This window comes from Zootoca vivipara, chromosome 6, assembly GCF_963506605.1.
Source record: "Zootoca vivipara chromosome 6, rZooViv1.1, whole genome shotgun sequence".
NCBI lineage: Eukaryota > Metazoa > Chordata > Lepidosauria > Squamata > Lacertidae > Zootoca > Zootoca vivipara.
Genome location: NC_083281.1, coordinates 50119291 through 50134112, shown reverse-complemented (window position 1 = coordinate 50134112; position 14822 = coordinate 50119291). Strand labels below are relative to the sequence as shown.

The 14822-nt window shown below is 45.2% G+C and overlaps 1 protein-coding gene across 2 annotated transcripts in view; it reads left to right on the top strand.

Annotated features, from left to right (window-relative positions):
- The window catches only part of CMIP (c-Maf inducing protein), a 161582-nt gene that overhangs the window by 134318 nt on the left and 12442 nt on the right, over positions 1–14822 (top strand). For both annotated transcript variants that reach the window (XM_035120939.2, XM_060275961.1), the window contains 5 exons: positions 4370–4473; positions 5029–5133; positions 6667–7020; positions 11603–11668; positions 14251–14277. In XM_035120939.2, the coding sequence (XP_034976830.1) occupies positions 4370–4473; positions 5029–5133; positions 6667–7020; positions 11603–11668; positions 14251–14277 (656 nt within the window). The remainder of the gene's footprint in view (positions 1–4369; positions 4474–5028; positions 5134–6666; positions 7021–11602; positions 11669–14250; positions 14278–14822) is intronic.

Genomic DNA, 14822 nt, shown 5'->3' with positions numbered 1-14822 from the left:
TAGAACAGGACAGAATGAAGCTTGAGGAGATACGTTTGAGATCAGAATTAACTCAGAGTGCAGTTAATAATGATAGTACCGCAATTAATTTAAAAAGGTTCCCCAAATATGGAAAAGACGATGATGTCGAATCGTTTCTATTCACATTCGAACGCGTTTGTGTGGAATTTCAAATACCTGAGGAGAACTGGATGCTTTATTTAAGACCTCAAATTTGTGGGATACTAAGTGAAATTTATGCTGACCTGAGGGAAGAAGAGCTGTCATCTTACCAAGTATTTAAGCAAAGGGTCAGGGTTCGATGTGGACTCACGGCTGAACAAAGCAGAAAGGCTTTTCGTGAGGCAAAAAAGGAACATAAAGAGACTTATGCCCAGCTAGCTAGCCGCTTAGATAAATTACTTGACAGATGGATTCAAGGGAGTGGAGTGAAGAACTTTGATGAGTTAAAACAATTAATTTGTTTAGAACAATTTTTTAAGCAAATCCCTAGCAATTTACGTTGGTTCTTAAGGGATAAAAAGCTGAAAACTGTGGCAGAGGTTGCAGGGGTCTTAGATGAACTACAAGGAGATTTCAATGAAATAGCATTCCCAAAACACTCACAGAAGGGTAATCCATGGAGAAACAGAGAAAATAAAGACAGGCAAGAAAATTTTCCTGTCAGGGAATCAGTTTCTGACAAGACAGGGTCTAAGAAAATCACTTGTTTTTTCTGTAATCGTGAGGGCCATGTACGTGCCAGGTGCCCCCTGCTGGTTAAGTCGCAAACTACACCTACTGCAGCTAAACAAGTAAAATTGATAATGCAGTCACAGGAAAATAGCTCGCCTCAGACAGAAGGCTCAGAGAAAGCAGACAGTCCAGCTGAGACTACTTCTAAGGTCTTGCAGGTCTGGAGGGCTGAGCAGGAGTGCAACCAAGATTACATGGAGCCAATTGAATTAAATGGTCAGTTTTTTTTAGGTTTGAGGGACACAGGAGCAGAAGTCTCACTGGTCAAATCACAATTTGTTCCAAAGGAGCAGTACCTCAAGGGTCAGTCCTATAGTTTAAAAGGCATATGGGGCCCACATTTTGAAGTACCATTAGCTGAAGTTGATATTACCTACAAAGGATTTTGTGGCAAGTGGAGAGTAGGAATCCTAAATGAATTGGAGGTACCCTTTTTAATAGGGAATGACCTAGCTAGTCAGAAGCACCGTATTCAAGTGATAACTAGGTCACAGTCTCAAGTCACTGAGAGTAATCCTCCTGCAGTTATAGAGTCACCCATAGAGCCTGGTGAGGATGAAGGGCTGATTAGCGTGCCAGTGGTCCAGGAGCACGGTGCCCAATTCTTGACTGATCAAAAAGAGGGTGAAACTATAAAAGAGCTGTGGGATAAAGCACAAAGTCCTACTGCAGAAGTAACTGTGGAGAACCCCTGCTTATTTACCACCATTGAGGGAAGACTGTATAGAATTTCTAGGAGGAGGAAAACTGCTGCGGTTTGGGAAAGGAAGAAACAGTTAGTGTTGCCAAGAGCTTACCGGTTGCAAGTGCTACAAATGGCACACGACGCACCCTCAGCAGCGCATCTAGGCATTAGAAAGACTAGTGATAGGATCCAAGCAAGATTTTACTGGCCTGGGATGGGCAAGGACATCAAAGAGTATTGCAAGTCCTGTGTGATCTGCCAGAAAGCAGGCAAAAGAGCGGACAAAACGCGAGGCTTGTTACAGTCTATTCCGGTAATTACTGAGCCCTTTTCCAGAGTAGGAGTGGACATCCTTGGGCCTATCTCCAGAGTTACAAAAAGGGGGAATAAATTTATTTTATGCCTCGTGGATTATGCTACGCGCTATCCAGAAGCAATACCTCTAAAGGACATTGACTCAAAGACTGTAGCAAAAGCCCTCATGTCGGTGTTCTTAAGGCTGGGATTCCCCAAAGAAATTATAACAGATTTAGGGACATCCTTCGCGTCCAAGACCATGGAAGAGCTTTTAACTCTTTGTGGAGTTAAACATGTTAAAACTACGGCTTATCATCCACAGTCGAACGGCTTGACGGAGAAATTTAATTCGACCCTGAGCCGGATGCTAAAAACCTATTCCATCAATCATCCTAACGACTGGGATGAGAGGCTGCAACACTTCCTATTTGGTTATCGCGAAGTGCCGCAGGAGAGCACAGGGTTCAGTCCTTTTGAACTCCTATTTGGACGACAGCCACGAGGACCCCTAGACTTGATGAAAGCAGCGTGGTCGGGGGAGGAGCAGATCGACAGCCCTGATGTTGTGACGTATCTACAGGAGCTGCAGAGCGACCTTCAAGAGCTACGGGAGCAAGCTGCTCACAACTTGCAGCAGGCACAGCGTCGACAGAAGCAGTGGTATGATGCACACGCAAGAGACAGAACTTTCCAGCCCGGTGCCAGTGTGCTCGTGTTAAGAACAGGACGTCGGAAGAAGTTGGAGATGTCGTGGGACGGTCCCTTCAAAGTGGTCGAGAGGATATCGGCGGTGAACTATTTGGTAGAGTTAGATGGGGAAGGGAACCGATGTAAAAACTTTCATGTAAACTTACTTAAGCCTTATTTTGACCGAAATAAGTTGGTGTTGCAAGTAAAGGGGAAGGTGACCCAAGGAATTCATTTAACTGGGTGGGGAGAGCTGAGTAAGGGCACAACTCTAGCCGAGGTGTCATTCGGTGAAAGTCTGACCCCAGAGCAAAAGGAACAGTTAAAATTAGTCCTTGCTCAGTTTGCTCAGATCTTCTCAAACATCCCAGGGAGGACCAGCCCAGCAACTCATGTATTAGACACAGGGTGAGCACATAAGTGGGAAGGAAAACATCATAGCGGACGCTTTATCCAGGTATTTTTGAGAGGTATAGAATGGTGCAAATTATTATATGAAACAGTGGTAGCCCTAGCAGAACATTTGTGCTTAGGCGTTATAATTTGACACATGCCAAACATGGTTTATCTGTGTACAAGTTTATGAGATGTTAATTTAGTTGACTTTGTAATATGAATGTTATAAGAATGCATTGAAGTATTTTTAACCCCAAGCCCATTGCTTTGGCATTGCTCTAGTTATTTAAGAGCAAGCCGACGCAATGTCTTTGTGGTGGGGGAGATATGTGACAAATTGAAACACTTTTAAAATGTTTATTTCTGCCTGGCTGGCAAAGAGTTAACCCACCTCCAGCCTGACTGACATAGAACTCTGATGGGGGCGGGACTGTGCCCGGTTGGAAAGGAGGGAAGGTCTGTTGAGTGAGTTAGGAGGGTGAGGGAGGAGGGTGTGGATGTGGTTTTTGATGTGGTGGTTTGTTTGAAGAAAGTGAAGAGGCTAGGAAAACTTAAAGTTAAATGTTGAACTGAGTTTATTTTGTACAACTGGAACAAAGCTAATTAATAAATGACACGTTAAAGAAACCCTTATGTTTTTAACACAATAAATCTTCATCTCTGTTTTTGTCAAAAAGAGGTCCGTCTTTATTTTTCCAGCGAGGTACCAGGACTCACAACCGTGCTGGTTTAAGAGAGGACAAAACTCACCTCAGGCAGGGAGGTGGTAGTTGGTGTCCTGAAGTCACACGGAGGAGGCTTAGAAGGGTAACCTGAGGCGCCAAGAAGTTGCCAGAGTGTGTAGGGCAAACTTTTACAGTAGGGGAATCCAACTGAGGGAGACCCTGAGGCAAGAGGTTATTCCGTGGGACAGCCTAGAGTTCCTTGAGGTACCCGGTCACGCAGGCTGGAGTGCTCTCCTTACCAAGAAACCCATTAGTTAAAGGGGTTTGGTTTTGAGGCGGCAGGAGAAGAGGGTGGGTGTTTTCCCCTCTAGATTCCTGGGTCGCGGTGATAGAAAGGGAGAGCGGGACCAGGGTCGTCACAACGTGTAAATGTGAAAAAAAAATGCCTCATGACAGAAGTCAACAAGCAGAAAGATAGGCTGGAGAATGTTATCTGTGCCTTGTTTGAATGGAAAATGTAATGACCATCTGGTTGGCTCTGTTCTAACAACACTCTTGCAAGCCGTATGTCCCTGAATACCACTTGCTGGGACTCACAAGTGGGGAGTGTGCTGCTATACTCAGGTGCTGCTTGTGGGCTTCCCCTAGGCTTCTGGTTGGCCAATGTTTGAACAGGATGCTGGACTAAATAGGCCTTTAGCCTGATACCAGCTGCACTTTTCTTATGTTTGTATGAATGAAAGTGGGGGTTATAAGTGGTGACTAACGCTGCCTCACATTGTTAAACAGGTCCAGATGAACATTTCCTCACTTAAAATCCACAGCTTGAATGAAGCCTTTTATCCAGTCTTCTGTGACATTATTTGCACTCATGCTCTCTCCCTCTCTCCCCTGTTTTGGGCAGGATTTTGGGAAGTGCCCTAGGTTGAGGCTTTTTACTCAGGAGTACATTCTGGCCTTGAACGAACTGAACGCTGGCATGGAAGTAGTGAAGAAGTTTATTCACAGGTCAGTGGCTTGTTCCCTCTCAAACACTCTGCCCTTCTAGGGTGTTAATCCTTTAATTCTCCTCTCTCTTCTTCATCTCCACAGTAGAGTTGCCAGTAGTAAGTTTCAGAGCTGCTTCTCTTTTACTGCCAAACATCTAGGCCCCTTGCTCTCCCGCGGAAAAAAATACCTTGTGCATGGGCATACGCTGAGCAACCCTTTCTCAACATTCTAGTCCTACACTGCATTTTGTGTCCATAGATTCAGGCTACAGGCTTACAATCTGCAAGCAACTTTCTGGTGGGAGAGGCTAGGAAGAGAGAAGGGAAGTGGGATAGCGGAAACACGGGAAAATGGGATGGCCCCTCTTACTTTTGGTTCTGGCTGTACTCATCTTGGGACATGGCCCTGTCTACTTGTAGCTCTGACTCTACCCCCTCCAGCATGCAGCCCCCCAGCAAATTACCCCTGGCAGAATGCAGCCTTTGGGGAAAAGGGTTCCCCACTTCTGATTTGCTACAGCACTGTTGCCTTGTGTTGTGCCCTCATGCTGCTACCTTTGTGTTGTCTTTCCAGCATGCATGGCCCTACCGGACAGTGCCCCCACCCCAGGGTCCTGCCAAATCTCGTGGCCGTCTGTTTAGCTGCCATTTATTCGTGCTACGAAGAATTCATCAACAGGTTAGTAGTCACTGCCTCTGGAGTGAAGGTCTTCTCTTTGGCATTTGGTTGACAGTTCACTTGTACTTTGGTTTTGGATGCCTGAGTAATCACAAAATTCATTTGGTACATTGCCAGTCACAAAAGGTTCGTGGCTCAGCTTTTTCACAGTGGCAATTGGAGAAAAATCGGATTGCCACTTTCGTGTTTATTGTGCGGCCTTTGAAGCACATGTGCGTGATTCATGTATCTTTGTATATTCTGGTTCCTGCACCTTATTTCATTACATTGATATCCTTTCCCTAAATACCAGCGCATTTTCTTTGTGCATTTCAGATATGAAGTTCAATTTAAATTGTGTTTGAATTTACATGGCATCAGGGGTAGCCAACATGGTGTCAGGTGATGCAGGACTGCGATTCCCATCAGCCCTGGCCACCAAGGCCAGTCATAAAGGATGATGGGAGTTGTGGTCTGTCAACACCACATTCCTTACACCTGCACTGCAAGAGTACTTCCAACCTCTTAGTCTAAGTAAGACATTCTTCTGTCCCACCCTTCAAGCCCAGGTCCAGAATTGAGGCCGGCCTCAGAGCTATATGTCATGTGCCCCAGAAATCTCTTCGCCTTAACTCTTAAGTATGTATGTGGGAAGGGACTCCACACATGCTCGGAGGAACTGAGCCCTGCAGTGTGAGTGCAGCCTGGTTGCATCCCGTCACACACCTTCCCCATTTTAACCTGAAGTGGTAGCGGATGGCAGTTAACCACAGTATAGCTTCTGTACTGTCCCAGATTCATGAATTGTCACCAACCAATGAGCACACACAGAAGGTCCACACAGCAGCCCAGGGCAGATTCCTGTAGGAAGGAGTCATAGTTCTGTGGTAGAGCACAGACTTGATGCAGTGGGTCCCAAGTTCAATCCCTTGTATCACCAAATATGGCCTGTGTGAATCCCTGGAAAAACCATTAGTGTAGGTGGTTCTGAATGCAGATGGAACAGTGGTCTGACTCAGGAGTGTAGGAAGCTTGCTAATATTTACACAAGTCCCAGGCCAAGTTCACTATCATCCCCAAGTGAACCATTTCCTCCCTGCCTCCCCCAGAGGTACGAAAAGGATGTTCAGGGAGCGGTGGCAAGAGCTGTAGGATTTTCTAGCTTTCCACTGGGCTGGGAGAGTGTTGGGGGTGATGCCTCCACACTCTACCCCTTCCTCAAGTAAACTCTCCAGCAAAGCTGGACAGCTGTCCACTGGAGTATGAATTTCATCACAGTTTTTGCGTCATTTGGAAGAGAGAACCACATTCCTCCCCATTAGCAACGAGTTCACAGGCCTTCAGAAAAATACGGCCCATACTGTAAATTCTTTGGGGAGATGTTTGTTTTTCTCTGGTATAAATAGGACAGTGGCAGTTGCAAAGGGGCCAAGATGAAAGCTGGGCATCTATTGCAAGACAGTTAGGCTACCCCTCCTCCTTACTAATTTCTGTTGTGCCTGGCTAGTAAAGGTTGCTTTTTTAGACTAAAAAAAAAATGTTTTTGAAACACAGCCGGGACAATTCTCCAAGCCTGAAGGAAATTCGTAATGGTTGCCAGCAGCCCTGTGACCGTAAGCCCAATTTGCCTCTCCGGCTGCTCCACACGAGTCCTGACTTGGTGTCCCAAGAGGCCACACTGACTGACTCCCGCCTCAAGTCGGTCATCGTCACGTCGAATGAAATCCACGTGGAAGTTGAGCGCAACAACACAGCCAACCAGAAGATGACGGCCAACGTCGGCAACGACAGTGAGCCCAACCTGATAGACTGCTTGATGGTCAGCCCCACTTGTAGCACCATGAGCATTGAGCTCAGCGCCCAGGCGGATCGCATCCTCGGTTGCTACGTGGAAATACTCAAGATGCTGTGAGTAGTTTCCATGCCTTTCGAAGCTGCCTCTCTTGAACTGTGCAGGTGGGGAGGGGAGAGGGGGGTGCATATCTTCCCGGCTTCTTCTCTTCCACATCTGCAGGCATCCAGCGAGATATGCAAATAGCAGAGCAATAAATCTAATGCCGGCATTAATGTCTGCAATAGGCATCTGGCCTGGCCAGCGGAGCGCCACAAATAGCATCCAGCGAATGAAAATGGCCAGTTTCTGTTTGCCCGTTGACCCCTGAGGATATTTTACAAGATAGCGATGTCACTGCCTGATTTTCTGGGTTGCTCCTTGCCTGCCAGTCACCCCTTTGCTTCTTCCATTTGAGGATTAGATCCTGACAAGTTTGCTCTCAGACTGGGCTGGCTTCATAAGGGGCCAGCCAAAGAAGAAAACGGAATGTTCCTTTGATCAGTGTAGCGGAAGGCACAGGTGCAGGGGTTCGAGAGTGTGGTGGAGCTCGTGTGCACTAATTCACCACAGCTCTCTCAGCTCCCCCTGCTGATCTTGGGTGGATTCCCCCACTCCTCCCTCATCCCAGTAGTGCTCAAGGCCATTGGACCGAGGTAAAGCACCTGCATGGCATGGAGGAGGAGGAGGAGGTGCTAAACTCAATCACTAGCATCTCCAGTTGTTAAAAGGGGATCAGGTGATGGGAAAGACACCTCTCTGGCCGAGACCTCGTCTTAGTAGACAGTACTGGGCTAGATAGAGGAAGTGTTGTGGCTCAGTGGTAGAGCATTTGATTTGCATTAGAGAATATCACAGGTCCAGTCTCCAGCATCTCCAGGTAGGTCTGGGAAACACTCAAACAACCTGAAAGTTACAACAGAAATGTGGAGTATAAACAGCACTATTAAGTTACAACAGTGTCGCAAAGAGTTCCAAAGTAAAAAGTCGCCTGTGTGTACACCCTCCATAAAGAGACTGGGTGCCCAGAGAGCAGGGAAAGGCAGCATTTATGATCACCTAGCTGAGAAAAGGAAAGCATGTAATGTCAAATGTGCCATGCTTCACTGTCCGTCCGTCCCCTCCACCAGTCTTCTGCATTGGGTTAGTTTTTCAGTCAAAAACATTTCCTAAATTTTGTCAAACCACCTGCTCTGTGGAGGACCCTCCAGGCTTTTCTTGCACATGGCCACTCGCTGCAGCCAAGAGGAGGAATACTAGTTCTATATAGATCAGAAGGGGAGCGTGCGAATTGTCAGTGGATAATAAAACTTAAGCTGGCTTTGGATATATAGGCCTGCCTATTACCTTTGAGATGGAAAGACTCCGTTTGTAATCCTGGAGAGCAGCTGCCAGTCAATGACAACAGCACCGGACCAGATGGAGCAGTTTGATCAGTGAAGGAAAATATATTAGTCTTACTCAGGGTGGGCTGGCTGAAATCAATGGTCATGACTAACTTAAGTCCATTAATTTCAGTGAATCTACTCCAAGTAGAACTTAGTTGGGCACCACCTAATTCTCTGTATCCACTTTCAAAAGAAATAAAAAGAGATGCAGCCATAAATGGAAGACGAAAAGTTTGAGGCTACTGCATTATCTTTGGATATCCCTCATGACCATGGCTTCAGAATGACGAAGGCTGCATGCAGTCCTAACGCTACTGGGAATAAGCCTTGTTATATTCAATGGGACTTAATTTATGAGTAGACAGGGCTAGGATTGTGCTGCAAGGCTGCACTTCTATATGTATACCTGGGAGTTAACTCCATTGAACTCAGCATAACTTACTTTCGAGCAGACATGTATAGAATTGCACTACAAGTGCAAGGCGGTTACCTTGCAGAGTAGGCAAAGAATAATTCACATTATTCTCTGATAGGAGTGCCTAATGCTTACAAAGCGAAAAAGCCATAGGTGGGTCCTGCATCCATGATTTGGTTTGAATAATTACAATTTATTATTGCAATTATTCCCATCATATGCTGTCTGCTTAGTATTGCACAAAGAATCTCACTGTCTCTGTTGCCTGTATCACGCTTGAGAGTGCTGAGTCAGATCCTTCAAAGAACAATTAAATGGATTGTGATGTTCTTTCTACAAGTTTGCCTTAACACTGTCTCTAATAAGGAGCAGAGTTAAACTCCACTGACTGCAGAGATCTGTAGTTCACATGATGGAATGGCTTTCTTTTCAAACTGAAGCCTGGTATAGGAATGGGAGCGAAATTCAATCCAGTTCGTATTTATATGTGAATCAATCCAATTTGTACTTTCTAAAGCAATTTGTGAGCTGAAACGCAGCCATCCTTTGAACTCTGCGCTTCTCCAACTTTTGCTATGCAGTTATCCAGCCAGGTAATGTGTGCAAAGATGCATATGTTAGTGGGAAAACATACAGAATGTGTTGTATTAGGGAAAGCTGCTTTGCAAAAATTGGGTACATTCAGAGAAATTCACATTAAAATGCTGATGAACTTCCATGATGACTTTTTAAAATAAATAAATAAATCACAAACTCATGTGGGGAACTGAACTTCAAAGGAAATTTGAGAAACTGAGAGACTGAAATTTGCAGGTTCGCTCATCCTGAGACTGCTGCGGTGTTTACTTGCAGAGCCAGGTAGAAGAGGAGATACTGAGTGTAATGCTTTCGCCTTTAATACGTTGCTGTTTTGTTTCTTTTTCTTTTTTAAATCGAATAGATATCACGCCTAAGAAGTTTATATAGGTCTTTGAATGGCAGGTTTCCTTTACAGGCTCCCAGAATATACAGGTTTTGGTATGGTACCACTGTTAAATTGTGCGCTGCTTTAAGAGTGCAGTGCTACAAAGTGGTATATAAAACTATCAATAAAGAATTAGGCTGGTTTCAATGAAAAGGTGTTGACCAAACTGCAAACGGATTCCTTTTGTGGAGGAGAAAACTGAAGTAGGGGAGATTGGCGGCCGCTTAGGTCTTCTTTCAGCTTGGCCCCACCTTCTCCACATTCCCCTATAGGTCAGCCGCATGCTTCAAATACCCTGTGTGCATTCTCTGATGTTATGTTTATCGGGGTTGCCCCTGGCTGCTAATATGTTTTGGGATTGTTTCGGCTCTATGGGCTCTGCAGGGCAGCTTTTTCTATTGAACCGAAAGACGACACTGGGAAAGGGGGAAAGGCCTCTGGTGGTGACCATGGAGCAATGAAACCCATGGTGTACACATACACACACACACACACACACACACACACACACGGATGTACATGCAGTTCAGGCAGAGGCTTATTTGATTTGCTGAGTTGACTGTAGTTACAGGCTGACATGCTGCAGGTTTGAAGGTGGGGAAAGAGAACTGACCAGGCTGTGTCACGCGGCAGCTCAGTAAGCCTTTGTGTCTTAGGGAGCTGATGGCCCTGCTGGCCATGAGCTTTCTGTGACCTTGGCAGAAAGGTTTGCACAGTCAGAGATGTGCAGCTGCTGGTGGCAGGGGGTATGTTTTGGGGGTTTTGCATGATTAGGAATTTGCAACTGCTAATAGATTTGGGAGGGGATTTGGTGGGGAGCACTTAGCTGGCCTGTTGATTGATTGATGCTTCCTGTGTAAGTGGTGAGCCAAGCTTAATTTTGGAAATAAAGAGTTCCAAATGTCTTCTGAATGTCATATTGTTTGCACCGGGGAGATACCAGGTCAGATTGTTTGTCCATTTAGCCCAGTATTGTCTGTTCCAATCTTTTGTCAACCTGATGCCTTCCAGATGTTTTGGACTCCAGTTGGCAAGGAACAACTTCTTTTGCATGTAAAATGCTCTGGTTGTGTTTGCTTATCGCAGCCTTCCCCAAGTTGGTGCTCTCCAGATGCTTTGGACTGCTGCTCCCATCACCATTACCTGTGCTGGCTGGGGCTGAAGGAAGTTGTAGTCCAACAACATTTGAGGGGCACCAGGTTGGCAGATGCTGGTCTATCCTGACTGGCAGCCACTCTCCAGGGTCACAGGCAGGAAGAAAGAGCTCTTTCCCACAACCTGCAGCCTGTGACCCCATGAAGATGCTGTGGATTAACTTGCATGGCCCGTATTAGGTTACCTTTTTTTTCCGTTTTCTTTCCTTAATTTGAAGTTTACATCGGCGCCCATTCCAAAAACTGTGTTCTTGTGATCAGATCTATGATCCTCTCACATCATATCATCTTGAAAGACAGGGATAAGTCATGCATGCAAATTGTGTGTCCAGGTTATGCAATGGGCTATAGATGCAGCAGCAGCAACAACAATAACAACAATAGAAGAAAATGAAAAGGTCACAACAAATGGAGGGGGGGTCACAAATAATGCTCCTTGCTATAGGGAGAGGATTTAGCCAAGACCAGGAGTGGCTAATCTGTGGCCCTCCAAATGTTGCTGAACTACAACTCTCATCCCCTCTGAGCACTGGGCATGCTATCTGAGACTGGTGGGAATTGTAGTTCAGCAGCACCTGGGGCGCCAGGTGGTTCAAGAGCCAGCCCTAGATGGATCTCATTCACACATACTGTGGTGGATGTGTTAGGATGTGTCACCTACAAGGACAAATGCACAGCTGATAAACGAGAGTGGATTATGCATTGTGTCCAGGACTAACAGCACTTTTCTCATTTCAGATCAGACTATGACGATTGGAGACCAGCTCTTGCCAGTTTGCTTCAACCCATCCCATTCCCTAAAGAGTAAGTTCTTGGCAGGTAGTTTTATCTCCTTTAGTGGCAAAAAATTTGAGAAATTTTGGTTGGTTCTTACAGTCCAGAAGATGTTGGATGGGAGATTTTAAAATACTTGTTTTGAAATGTTGCAGTGCATGCCAAGGACTTTGATTAAACTCAAGGAGTGAAAATATCCAGTAAAGACATATTTTGGGACAGTAAACCTGGGCTTAAGGGGACACTTCAGCTGGAGTAGCAGGTCTCCACGGGAGTGGACCAAAATATATCGTGCAAAATATTTAGAAAGAGTGCATTCCTCAAATAACACTCTGAGCCTTATCCTCCATCCCTTTCTAGCCCTCTTTTTAAAGCCATCCGAGTTTATTAGCTACATCCTGGAAGAAGAAGTGAACAAGTTCAGTCATCTCATAGGATCAGATAGCAAAACAAGCATTTGTGTCAGCAAGCATAAAGGGCTGAGGTGACCCATTGAAATAATTACAAAAATGCACATTGTTCCATAAGCAGTATTAGGACGCAATGAAAGAGTTTGGCATTGGCATCCCTCTGAAACCTATTAATGACACCATTGTTTATGAAATGCTGTTCCCAGAGGGTGAACATTACAGCCTATAATTGTCCAATTTGCCAGCTTATCGCATCCTTCAGTGTCTGGGTGCTTTGGAAGGGTTCGCTTTCGTAAACTGCATGTGCTTTGGAACGGCTGGGGAGATAGAACAACACCTGGCATCTTTTTACCTGAGTTGGTGATTCTAGCAAAGGACCCTGGGGTGAATTGCAGATCTGTATCATGATGCAATGCAGTATGAGAGAGTGACCATTAATTGCTTCGCTAATGTGCCATGCTAATTAGATGTGGCCATGCCTTAATTGCAATGCAATTAATGAACACACCTGGGACTTAGGATGGAGCTAAAAACCCTGTTTACAAAGTGTGCAGTTTCTATCACTGGGCCCTGAAAGTTTCCATTTGCTTCACTGATGACAGAATTTCCCTGCAGAATAGTTTTGGCTTTGACTTTTCCTCTGGCAGGAGCTCTTTGTTGCTGAAAACCCTTCTCAGTCTAATCTTGCCTTGGCCTGACAGTCCCTCATATTTTAGCAGCCAATGTGGTGTAGTGGTTTGAGTGTTGGACCTGTGAGATTGGGGGTTCAAATCTGCACTCTCCCATGAAGCTCACTGGATAACTTTGGGCAAGTCATAGTCTCTGAGCCTAACCTACCTCACAGGGCTGTTGTGAGAATGCTAGGAGGAGGAGAACCATGTACATACACCACCTTGAGCTCCTCGGAGGAAAGGGGGGATATAGAAACCCAGCTGCTGCCCAGCTCAGTCTCCATCCTTAGGTGAAGCACACAGCTCTCTTGCTAGGCAGAAAGCAGGAATAAAAGCAGTTTTGATATGAACAACACTTACAGCAGGTTTGTAAGGCTCCTTCAAGTCCATCATCTGAAAAGCAGGGCTGTGTATGATCTCCTGATCAAGAGGGCACAGCTTGGAAAGTCAGATGTGTTTGTCTTATCATGAGACCTCTTTTGAAGCGATCTGTCTCACATTGTTGGAACACAGAATGTCAGTTGCCTAATCTGGAGCTGAGCCAAATGCTTTACAGTGTCAATCTTCATGTAGAAACTTGCACTTGGTGGGGTTTACATTTCCCGCAAGGAATATGTAGGCAGTGCTTACATTCCCATTCTTGTCCCCATTCAGCAGCCTTGTTTCTGTTGCCTCTTCCTGCTCCGGTGCTGTTTGTCTCCCTATTGGCTTTTGCCTTCTTCCTGGTTCGATCACATGGGTTTCCCTGCAAAGAGAAACAGGAAGATTACCAGTCGCAGAGAAAAGAAGGGAAGAAATCTCCTAGTGCAGAAGAAGAAAAACCCACGTGTTTTTAATAAAGCACAACATGTTTCAAACCAAACTATTCTTCAGGGGTATTCTTGAGTGGCAATTGATCTTAAAACAAATTTCTGAAGTGAGTTGCAGCATTGATTACTCACACAGCCAGGTTTCCTCCCTTCCTTTCTTTGCATGGGTTACCCCACCCAGTCAGGGATCACAGGATGATGTTGCAACAATACATAGAGTGATATGAAGGCCTGCAACACAGCTAAACTAAGCACATCTGGATGAGGGGCTAGGAACCCCGTGAACTTCACCTCACGTTCCATCCTGAGGAAAGGCAGAATTAAAAACAAACAAACAAATTAAAATAATCATCAAAATGGAGGGCCATCTCATTAGATATCTTTCATCCAGAGCCCACCCACCCCCAATCTTAATTTATTTTTGTTCCATCATTATTCAACATAATTAAAACGTGGCCCTCTCCCACCCTTTTTGTTTTGTAAATAGAATCATAGAGTTGGAAGAGACCACAAGGGCCGTCCATTGCTGCAGCCTTTGCCAACCTGGAACCCATGGGCACCACCAGGTTGGCAAAGGCTGCATTCATGTATGTGTTGATGTCATGTAGACTATAGCTCTCCTCTTTAGACTTATCAAATCCACATACTCACAGTTATTTTGGAATAAAAGAACCGCATGAAAAAAGGAGAATCATTAATAATTCTCTGTGTCTAATTTTCAGGGCTCTTGCGCACGAGAAGTTCACAAAGTAAGTGCTTGTTTGGTTAAAGCTATTTCCTGTGATATAAATAAGCCAGATCTAAGCAAAGGCTAATGTGTCTGTGTTCCTCTTATCCTTCACCACTGAGGTTTTGAAAGCTGCTGATAGAATCAGAATGGTAGGGCTTAGAGCCACACACGCACACACCACAAGAGTCACAAACATTCTTAATAAAAATGAGGAAGTGGAGCAAAACCCACCGTCACTGGAGAAATCTCTTCTAGGCCAGTCAGTGTGAAAGCACTTCTCCATTAAACCTTCTCCCAGTCACTTATTCCACATGACAGCTGCACCACTTTAGATCGCAGCTATGAGAAATTGCACATTTGAATCTTTCCACCACTACCACCCACCGATTAAAAAAGCAACTTGTATTCCCTGCATATAGAAACCTAGCAGGTTAGCAAGAGATGCTCGAGCTTGGTCCTTTAAGGAGAAGTGCTGATTTTCTACATGCAGTGAGGATTTTTACATGGTGAGGCAGGAGCATTTAAACATGCAAACCCCCTACTTGCAGTATGAAGTGGTACAGT